The sequence below is a fragment of the Pogona vitticeps genome, chromosome 5, assembly GCF_051106095.1.
Source record: "Pogona vitticeps strain Pit_001003342236 chromosome 5, PviZW2.1, whole genome shotgun sequence".
NCBI classification, from domain to species: Eukaryota; Metazoa; Chordata; class Lepidosauria; order Squamata; family Agamidae; genus Pogona; species Pogona vitticeps.
This window is the reverse complement of record NC_135787.1, coordinates 109,396,732-109,408,247: the sequence shown is the minus strand read 5'-3', so window position 1 is coordinate 109,408,247 and position 11,516 is coordinate 109,396,732. Positions and strand designations below refer to the sequence as shown.

Genomic DNA, 11,516 nt, shown 5'->3' with positions numbered 1-11,516 from the left:
ACATAGACCATGTAATTTTTTTTTTTTGACCCAGTAATTGGTCACTAGTTTATTCAATTCAGCCTTGTCCTGAGGAATAACCACATGGTATCTGGTGAGGGAAGCTTACCTTTGCTGTGGAAATGTATTTAGCACGCGCTTATTTTTCTGCAATTCTGTTGTTTCCTCTGAGGAAGGACACTCTGGGAATGCAAAGTGATCATGTGTCAGGAGCAATTTCCCCCTATGAGGAAAGGATAGATTACAACACTTAGGGCTGTTTTGTTTCAGATAAAAAAGTTTGGGGAAATATGATGGTGTGCTATAAATTTGTGGTAGATTTCAGTAGGAAAACTTTTTTTAGTGTAGTAGGCCAGTCCTAAGATTCAATTTATATGAGGTATAAGCAGACAAGCTGGCTGGATATGTATCTGGCTGCAGAGCCAAAGATTGGGAGTTTGATTCTCTGCTGTGCCTCCTGTAAGTAAAGCCAGCTTCTATGGCCTTGGGCAAGCTGCCCAGTCCAAGGGTGTCCCCAGAAGAAGGGAAAGGTAAACTACCCATGAGTAATGTATTCTCTACCTTGAAAACCCTGGAAAGGGTCACCATAAATCAGAATTGACTTGATGGCACATAATAATAATTTTTTTTTAAAGCGGAGCACCAGCAAAACCTTTACATAAGTCATAAATTCCATTCAACTCTTCTCTTGTTTAAAAAGTATACATTTCCAAATGTAAGATCTACATAACACTGCCTTTGTTGGTATGGAAATACTGCACAGATGCAGTCCAGTGCTCTGAAACCTTAGGTTGGTCACATGACATATTTACACAGGTGTAGCCACATCTCACTGAAAGCAGGCTTCAGGCCTCAGATGTAGGAATCATTAGATGTTTATCATTTTTGCCATAGAGCAGCATGTTTGTTTAGTGATAGGAAACAAAAACCAAGAAGCCAGTAGAGGGAGCATTGGAATTGTTCTTTTGTAGCCCTTTTTACATAAACACAAGCTAGTGTGGTGTGTGTGCGCACGTGTATATGTGTGCATATGTGCACACGCATGCATGCACATGCACACGCCTCACTCCAAAAGCTGTTAGGCTTTGAAGGAAATATTTTCCAAGGTAATAAATTATTCCTTACATAGTTGGTAAAGAAATCAAGCAGTTGCCTCAGGCCAGTGTCCTTATATGCCCATCACTTCCAATACAGCCTTGTACTAAGCAATATCTGCGTATGCAAGCCTACCTGACATTTTGGGCATACCTAATGATTTTCCCCAAACAGGTCTTACAGGCTACGGGCTAGACAAAATGCCGCTGCCAAGCAAGTTCCATTGACATTAACAGGGTCTGTTGTGAAAAGAGCCCACTGACCACAAATACTCTCCTCCAACCTGGTCACACAGTCAGGATGTTTGGTTGTCTGGGTTTATATAACAGTTGTTCCCATGCACGGAAGAGAGAAGTGTCAGCCAATGACAATATTTAGATACACTGTTGGAATTACAAAGAGGTAAAGGGTAAAGGTAAGAGGGTGCTAGAACTCCTTGTCTTGGGTGACAGTCCCTGTTGCTATAATTAGGAAAATAGCGGCTATGTAATTTGATTTATATTGGCAATAGGACTTGTAGATGGTACGCCCCAACTGCCCATTCTCCCCATAATTTGGGAAGTATGCAAGTACTGTGAGCCACCCTGGATCCTATTGAGAAGAAAGGTGGGGCATAAATATTTTACTCAATTAATTAATTAATTAATTAATTAATTAATTAATTAATTAATTAATTAATATGTATACTAGCTTAACAAGGCAGAAAGCAAGTAAGAATGTGGGATGTGCTTCACAGATTCTATATGGCCACAGCTATAATCAGCTCACTTGGAGGTGAATGAGGCAGTGGTTGAGAATCTGTGTCAGATCGCCATGAGTATTTGAAGGATGGTCCTTCTGTGGTTTGTAAAGGCTTCAATCATTAGACAACCCATATTGCATATTAAAGGTTTTTTTTATTCTTTAGTAAGGGTTTTTTTGTTTAAATCACAAAATATCGTGGAAATATTTTGGTAACAGAATTCATGGACTGCTGGAAAATACTGAATATAAAGATCAATTCCTAATTTTTCACATATTTAACTGTTCTTAAAACAGTTTGTTTCTTGCAGATAGTATTTATTTTTTTAAAATAATTTAAGACAGCATAAGCTTTTACCAAGCATAAGCATTGTAACAGAAGTGCAACTTTTTTCAGCAATTCCTCCTCAAAAGAGATATTTTAACTCAAAATATCATTAACACATCTTCTTCCTACAAAAATAGCATGTTGGACATCATTAATTGGATATATTAACAACTATTTACACAAGCCGTTCTGTAGGCTAGTAATATTTTAAAAAGAAAAAAAAGAGGGGGGGGAGGAAGAGGTGGTGGGAAACCAACATTGTTTAAACACAGCGTTTGAGGCAAACAGTAGCAACAGCAGCAATAGCAGCAAATGCACCCAAAATGACTAACCGAACCAGGCATATTCACTCATAGTCAGACTGTTGTCTCACCTCTTACATAACATTCAAGTGAGATTTCTCACAGTGCTACCTTGGCAACAAACTAAAAATATCTAGGCAAGGTTCTTGGCTTAAGTCTTATTAACAAAGCTTTAGTTGTGTGATTATTTGGTGTCTGGCAGCAGTCCCCAGAGAGGGAAATCAGGATATTGGGAGACAGAAAGGCTTTGCCGTAAAGCCTTATTCCACCTTTCCCCAATTACCAACATACATACTTTATTATTATTGTTAGTTTGGGATGTTCCACATATTTTGTACCTGTGCCTTTAATGAGGATCTTTACCTGTGCCAGGAAAAGCTCCACTTTCTCATATTCCAATCTGCCAAGAGAGAACCACACCCACAGAAACTTCAACAGACATCCACATTCCCTATCCAGAACCTGATGGTCTTCCAACCTCATTGAAGCAGCTGGCTGTCATATGCAGTGAATCATATGCATCTCAGAGGTAAGTTCTATTGCGTTTGGTGGGGCTTACTCCCTTGGCAGTGGTAGGTCACCCCAATTTTTTTTAGGGGCATAGCCCCCACCCCAGTCACAAACTGCACATCTGCTGCAGAATCCTGCTTATTGTTGTTGTTTTAATTATAAATACTGTATGTAGTCATACGGCACACTTGTCATATTTCTATCTGGAACCCTAGTTTGCACAGCAAGAGCAGGAGATCATGAATGTGTGTGGACTACTATTAAAGGCACATGAACAGAACAATAAAAACAGCTGGCAACCCAAATTTGTCCTTTGGGATACAGTGTAAGGTTAGTATAAGTTGCAATGCTATGCATGTGTAGTCATGTACTTGAATGTAATCCTCACCAAATGAGGGGCTTGTTTCTATAGAGTCATGTGCTCTTAAAATGTGACATCCAGTTATTTGACTTTAATCTACTCTTGCAGCATTCCTACCTGCACAGCAAGGTAACTGAAATCAAGAAGACAGAAAAACAAAACAAAGAACAACAACAACAAGCCACCTGACCATACTGAATAAGAACCAACAAATATACTTGGTTTAGCCCCCCCCCCAAAAAAAAAACAAAAAAATCACCACCACCACACAAATTACATTGTGGGATAGTTCTTGCATTGTCTGAACTTCTGAGCCAATAACAGGAACAACTCTTAAGGATGCAAGACAACAAATAAAGACTTGAACAAAGTCTATTCATTTATGGCCTATTTCTGAATAAAGTGCTAGTCATATAAAGGCTCGCCACCTCTGCTCTGTGCCCTCCCTCCCATTTTTTCTCCATGAATGGACTAACCCAATCTTCCAGACATTCCAAGTCACAAAAAATAACCTATAGTTCATGGAAATAAACGGTTCCTAGACTCCAAATAAATAATTTGGGTCAGGTGACTGACATCTTGAACAATGAAATCCCAGTGATTTCAGCATTCAGATGCATTTACATTTTATTGGCCTTGTGCCCAGTATTTCCTGTATGTTGCCCATTAAGATTTAAATACAGACAGGATTGCTCAGCTGCCATTTTCAAAACTTATTCTAGAATAATGAGCAAAGCTTTGGTTGGACTACTCGTAAGCAATTTAAAGGCTGAAATATAATGTATGTTGACCTGGGAGCTAGTCCCTCCCTTTTAAATTGAATGGACTTCTGACAGGATCTGAAAACGGCAACCTTACAGCATGATCTCGTGCATGTAAATCTCGAGTTTTGTGCTTGCATGCATAGGACTGCAACCTGACAGAGCATTCCTGAGCTGTCTTGACCTCACTTACTCCTAGGTAAGTGAACACAGGAGTGCAACCTTTACAAGCCATTTTATACAGGTTTACTCAGAAGCAGGTTCCGCCACACTCAGTGGAACTTAGTTCCAAAACCTGGATCAGGGATTGCAGTCGTTCTTAACCCAACTGTAGAACATAAAACAATTTATGCTAAAAAAAAATATTGCCCTGTTAAGGGCAAAATTTGCCAGGAAATCTTTTTTCCACAAACCACAATGACCCAACTTCCATTAGCTATAAAGGGACAGATGCAGGAAAGATTTCCAGGCAGTGGAAGTGCTCCGAGGCACTTACTTGCAGATTATATTATACATCAGCTTTCTGAACCTGATGTGCTTCCACAGGTTTGCTGGCTGACAAGCGCCATTCCTCCTGCCAGCATAGCCACCAGCTAGGGATGATGGCACTTGTAGTCCAACATACTGAGAAAGCACCTGTTTAGAAATGGCTGCTCTTGATATTAAACATACCTAAAGTGCCAGTAGTTATGGTAATCTGTATGGCATGTCTCCCAATGCCTCACTTTCCCAATGCTGCACCCCCTCTCCCAATGCCTCACTTTCCCAATGCTGCACCCCCTTAAAAAAAAACTTCCTGAAAAGTTTTTGTACTTTCAAATCCTTCTTTTAAAAAAGAAAGTTCAACTCAGAAAAAAAAATCAACCTAAAGGAGAGTTTGCCTTTGCTTTACTCCACATTGTGGTGGGTGCAGATACTATAAAACCTTGCAAATACACCTTTTTTATAATTCATAAAAGTGGTGTGGAAAAGGTGAGTATGGATCTCCACAGGAAGGAGGGGGAGGGGTGAGATAAAGAGAAAAAAATTGAGAGCCCAATTTTTTTTAATAAAAGAGTCAATAAATAGTCAGCCTATTAAGGTTTCTGTTAGAAGAGAGAGAGGCTTGCTTATCATTCTTGTCCTGTTAAGCAGGGAGCATAAACCGTGACATTCTTCGCTGAAAACACTGCTGCCCGTGTTATATAGCGTTCTCAGAAGGATTCTCCTCTCTGGACTGCAAGGACTGTTCTTGGGAAGGGAGATCTGTGTCCAGGTTGAGCCCAGCTGGGCTACAGGAAAACGGAGGAGGAAGGTGCTGGGCTGGAGAAGAAGACGCCACATCGGGAGGGAGGAGGACTGAGGTGGAGGAGGAGGAGGTTGCTGAAGCTGAATTAGCTTTCTCGGCTGGAGCCAACACAGAGGAGAGGCAGGGAAAGGCAGCCGCCGCCGCAGCTGCAGCCGCCGCCGCCGCAGCCTGAGCTGGAATCCCTGGGTAGATTAATGGAATGGGGGCAGCGGCAGCAGCGGCTGGGTAGAGATATTTTTCCATGTTGCTCTTGTCCAGGAAAGGTTGCATGTAGGCAGTGGCAGCAGCAGAGGGGGAGATGAAGTAGAAAGGCAGACAAAAAGGAGCAGCAGGTTGTTGGCCAAAGGGAGATCCCCCTCCTCCACTTCCCCCTGCGCCTAAGCCTCCAAAAGCCATCAGGGAGCTGAGCAAGGACGGGTCTGGTCTGAGGAGGGCTGCTGCGGCCACTGCTTGATCAGGGCTCAGCACCGCAGAAGGGCTGCTGCTGCTGCTGCAATCCAGCTTCAACCTTTTGTTAAGAGGTGGGGCTTCGTCCCCAGAGGGCTCCCGCTTGATCATCATGACATTATTGCTTTGGCTTTTTTCACCTTCTGGTCTCCCCTCACATTCCCCGCCATAGCCACTGTCCGTGTCTGTGTCATTCTCCCCACCAAGTTCCACACTACTGCTGGCATTATGGACATTAAGATTATTATTATTATTACTGCTATTTGTATTCTGAGTCCTCTGGATGACTGGCACACAGTTTGGCTGGCTTTCCAGCTTTGGGACAGAGTGATCTTGCTGCACACAGGAAAAAGAAGTGGAGGGGGACAAGGAGGAGGTGGATGAGGGTCCTTTGCTCCCACAAACCTTTGGAGTCAAGAGTTGGGCGCTGGGGAGGAACCGTGTGCAAACTGAGTGCAGATGGTTAATGAGCTGGGTGCATCGCTGCTCCCTGGGAGTCCAGCTTTCAAATCTGGAGAGGTATTGCAAGACTTCTTTGGTGCATGTTTGGAATCCTGAATGAAAAGCATCCAAGTCAGACTGAAGAGGAGACTTCAAAGATCTTTCTCCTGCAGTGGGGGAGGGGGTTGATGGACAAGAACAGAGAAATGAAAACATATCACTTTTAAAATATCTCAACCAACTTGCATTAAAGCAAATATTACTCAGTATTCATAACATCCCACCACAATGTATTTTCAAATGCTGAAGGCAGAAGCTTCAGGTTTAAAATCATTAATAATTAGTCTAGAACTATGCTATATTAAATAAGCAAAAGAATGGGAATGTCTGCATTTCAACTGCTAATAAGACTCAAGAGTATGCTTCAATAAATACTATAGGACTTACTTCCAAATAAACACACAGGACTTCAGGCTAGTCTTACATATGCCTGAGAGTAAGTCCATTGAAACGAGAGTAGCTACTTCTCATTAAACATGTATACAGCTAGGTTATATGGCTGCAAAATACATGCCACTTACATTGATGCAGTCTTCAGATTTTACCACAACAACCATGAGAGTATTCCAAAGTTAGTAGTTTGTGAAGTCTCTAGATTACAACTTCCTTACCTTAAATCCAAGGACTTCCCTGTAAACTATCAACTTTTTTTCCTGCTTATTTGCTTTGAAAAACCATGTCTCCTGTGTTGTGCTAGGCATTTACTCACCATTCTGTAAAGCAATTATCTTCTGATGTTGTTGTTCTGTTAAGGCTGTTAAAGCTTTTAAGTGTTTCAAAGTTAATTCCAAAACTACTGCTTTCTCCAAATGCCCTAGTGTCTGCAAAAGGGGAGAAAAGGAGACACTTGATTAGTCACTCTTAAACAGAATTGCACGTTCTATTTTCTAAAACTTTGCTAAATTCGTTTGCAGTAGTGTTTTAATATTGCCCCCACTGTGCTGATAAGATTCCCATGCAGTTTGCAACTTCAAAAAACAAGGGGTACTCCAGTATGGGGTATTTCCTCTGGCTCATCTACAAATATGCCCTAAGATATTTGTTAACATTCTATGGGAGCGCAGTGTTTTGGAAGAATGAATACAAAGATTGAATGGTTAGGAGTCCTTAAACATGAACATGTTATAAAAGCTCAGTTCCCAAAAATCTATTTTGAAAGGCTCCATCCCATGATTTATTTAGGAGTAAGACTCGGTGAACAATAGGATTTACTTCTAAATACAAAGAGACGGGCTTCAGCTTTTGGTCTCCCATTCTTTTCAAATATTTGCAACCATATCCACTGTTGCTAGAAGTAGGTCCCACTTACTTCAGTGGGGTTCTCTGCCAGTTAAATGTACAGTACATAGGATTGCAGTGTCACAGCATGAATCTATGCATGTCTGCTCAGAAGTAAGACATATTAAATTCAGTACATTCGATCCAGCTATGATTAAATTACATTTCATTTAACTCAATGAATCTAGCTATGACTGTCTCTGGGTCCAACCCAACGGGGCTAACTTCTAGTCAAGTGGGTATAGCCTTTCAGCCTAGGCTGTAAAAGCTTCATTCAGAAACACTACAGTTGTGTGATAATTGCATATAACAAGAAATATCCAGATAGACATACAGTATGGACATATAAATATAAATATATGAATATACATAGACTGAACTTACTGTCAGTTTCAAATGCTCAGGTAACAAGTCTTTCAGCTGAGCAATGCATTCATTAATCCTGTCTCGCCTTTTCTTCTCTATCAACCTATGCGGCAGCTTGTATGTTTCCTAATCAGGGAAACCAAAGAGAAGGACAACCATTAACACTTACTACAGTGTAAGTCAACCAGCACTCCAGCTGCTGTCCTACCAACAACCTATCCCCCTTATTTTTCATGTCAGGTACAGCACATCCTAGCACAGCCACCCACCAACATTTGTTTATTCATTCCAAAGTAAATAAAACCGAACCATCCACGGTTGAGGAAAGAAAGGAAGTTCAAGAAAAGCTGTACAAAGTTGTGTTCTCAGATTCCTCTGAGCCCTTGTCCCCAGTCCTCATAAAATGCAAATCTTGGAAAGTGCCACAAACTTACTCTTACCTTGCTCTCGTCCCTCTTCATGCCTCTTTTGGGCTTGCACATATATAGGGATGGATAATCCAGTCTGCAAAAAAGAGAAAAGAGACCCATCTGCCGCGAGAGGTACAATCTTACCTATCTACTTCACATGAACACATAAAAACGGTGTAAATTTAAAAAGGGGGCAGAGGGCCACGTGAAGATAAGATTCCCAGTGCGCTCAACAGACGACGCCAAGGTAGACCCAGTACTGGGCCCTGGCAGGTTGGTGGGGAGGGGGGCGGAATCGGATGCCCATTCGAGAACGACTCTTCTTGGCAGTGCTGGGCATCCCTTCACGGAAAACAAGGATGCAATGACACTACCTGGTAAGCACGGCCACCTTACCCTATGAAGTCCCTATGTTCCCGTAACTGTCTTTCTTGCAAGAGAGGGATCCCTTCATCCATGTCTGGCCGCGGCTTTTTTTGTTGTGGTTTCCCTTTTTGACGGACGCGGTGGGATGATGCCGACTTTGAAGAGCTTTGGGCACACCAGTGGCACATACAGCCCGGTCTTTTTCTTGCGTGCAGTTGTAGGAGAGGGTGAGGGGGTGGGTGGGAGAAAGAAAGGAGGGAGCGCGGAAGCACTTTCTGCCTCTGCTCGCTCCCTTTCTGCGTTTGCCTCTCCTCCTCGCTCTCGCTCTCGCTCTCGCCACTCATGCGACTCACCCCACTCGCGCGCACGCACACACACACACACGGGCGCTGCTAGACTGCGCTCCCTGCTCAGTTGTTTGGCCACAAGGCACGCGCGTCGCCAGCCAGACCAGCACCCGGCTCACGTGCGGAACGTACCATGTAAACTCGGGGACTGGGGAGGATGGGAGGGCGCGGAAGGAGGGACGCCGGAAGGCGGGGACAGCTCGGGCAAGGCGACCGGGAAAAAAAAAAAGTGTGTGTGGGGGGGGGAAGGTGAGGGATAGAACTTGGTCGGTCTTCCTCGGCCAGAAAGTGTCTCGGTTTGGGAGGGCCTCGGGGCTCTAAAAGTGGGCCAGGATGCATTCCCCCCCCAAAACAAAATTTTCCAAAGCACGCCTCCTTGAGAGGCAGCCTCGTGCGAAGGGTTTATGCCATATATTGCCAACCCAGAGGAGAACCGTCACTTCAGTCTTATCAAGTGGCTTGGTGTTCCTGGGATGAAGGGGAGAAACCTTGGGTGGCTCACTTGCAAAGCAAACCAAAGCGGCGAGAGGCGCGCCCTCCCTTGGCTTCTTGAAATCAATGGGCTGGAGCGCCTCCAAACTTCGCACCTCTCCTTGTTGCCCCGCTGAAGGCAACGGGGCAGGGTCTCCTTGGAAAGGGGGGCGATCCAGGGCACCCGTACTGTTTGTTACCTGAACTTTGTACTTCGGAAGTAAATTGCACAGCTGAATAGAGTGGGACTTCCCACCGAGCCAACGTTACGCGTAGCGCCCGGATTTTGCAAAGCAGGCTTTAATAACCATTTCTTGTGAAGGGGTCATGTTTTTTTTTTTCTACTGCCACTGGTTTTAGATCGAATGAGACTGCAGTCCGATATAGTGCCTGTTTTCAGTGTACAGTTCATACGCTAAAGTGGATTGCAGTGTCAGTACCATACACACCTTTACCTGGGAATAATTTGATTGAAAGCAGCGGGGCTTACTTCTGAGTAAACCCGCTCAGGATTGCGCTGCCGAGAGTCACCCACCAGCATCCCACCCTTTGAGTGTACGGCAGGGGAAGCCTGATGAAGGATCACAAGCACACCGAGCCATCTCCTCCCTCCCCTTTCGCAACCATCACTGCAGATAGCCAAACTCTCCCGGCAGGGATCCAATAACGAAATGTTACAACAGGCCGTGTATCGCGTGGAGCGGCTTTCAGAAAAGGGTTTCCTGGAAAAATGCAGAGTCAGAAAGATCCAACAAGTTTCCACCGGAATTTTTGTTTTTAATAAGGATTATGGTGGTGGTTATTATTATTTTGTGCGGGTGCGATTGGCAGGAAGTTTCTCTCTGTCTCTCTTACGAAAGGGGCGAACCACGCCAAGATAGTGACTAACCGTGCCCTGTTAAAGTAACCCCGCAGCCGTGTTATGTCTGGCAGTGATACGTGGCGGGGCGTCCGATCCATCCCCTCGCCTGCTGCCCTCTCCAAACACACCCATTGGCTTTCTGCTGGTTGAAGGGAGGCTGTTGCGCCTCCAGCCCACGTTTACTATCGCTGGCCCCTTAAAACGGGAGGAGAGCAAGGGCGAGAGAGAGAGAGCCCTCCTCCTTAATCCTGTCTCAAACTGGTACGAGCACAAGGCTAGCAACGTGACGCGACCTCCTGCCGCTGCTGTTGTTGCCGCCGCCGCTACCACCACACCATCACTGCAAAGGGAGGTCCGTCGGTGTGGGCTGGCGAACCGGGCAGCGGCTGGCTGCCTGCCTCTGGAGAAAGGCCCGCCCAGCCCGCATGGGCCGGATGACGAATTACCTGCGTCTTCTTCCACAGCGCTCAGGCTCGAGAGGGGGAATTTCAACCGAAGATTGGTCGGGGGAGGTGGAGAGGAAATTCGGCTGTGGTGCACGGATGCGTTTCGGGAACACGTCTCTGGGAAAAGACAAATATTGTCCCAGGCGGTTCTGGATCCGGCTCCCTCCCCCATTAAGGGCGCGCTACGAACATTTGGGGGGGGGTAGTAAGGGGAGAGGAAGGAGTGCTGCCATTAGTCCCAAACCGCACTCTTTCGTCTCGTGGTTGCTTAATCCCATGTAAGTGTCACACGGGGGCTGAGTGAATGAGGTTAGTCAGGAGTGAAGGACAAGCACTTTGCACATGCTCGTGGGCACGCCGCGGCGTATACTTCACACGTGCCGGAGCCGAGGCCAGCATTTCCGAGGCCTCAGCGCCTGCCCGCGGTATTTGTGGCCGCACAAGCGAGCCCGGCTTCTCCTGCCGGCGCGGGGAGAGGCTCGGCCGGGGAGCGCCACCATTACGTCACCTCACAGGTGCGTAGGGGCCAGAGCATCTTAATCCGCATTTCCCCGGAACCGAACCTCCTCCCCGCCTTCCCCCTGGGGTTTACTCTCACGGAAGCGGGCACGTGACCGCCGCCTGGGAAGACCAGGC

General features: G+C 45.2%; 1 protein-coding gene across 1 annotated transcript; it reads right to left on the bottom strand.

The window, feature by feature from the left end:
* Window positions 1-1,971: 1,971 nt before the first annotated feature.
* On the bottom strand, window positions 1,972-9,230 carry BHLHE41 (basic helix-loop-helix family member e41). The gene is made up of 5 exons (XM_020797795.3): window positions 8,785-9,230; window positions 8,419-8,482; window positions 7,997-8,104; window positions 7,044-7,155; window positions 1,972-6,441 (listed from the first exon to the last, which is right to left on the bottom strand). Exons 1-5 carry the CDS (start codon window positions 9,096-9,098, stop codon window positions 5,279-5,281), a joined length of 1,761 nt encoding a protein of 586 aa, XP_020653454.3. The 5' UTR covers window positions 9,099-9,230; the 3' UTR covers window positions 1,972-5,278.
* Between the last annotated feature and the right edge of the window lie 2,286 nt (window positions 9,231-11,516).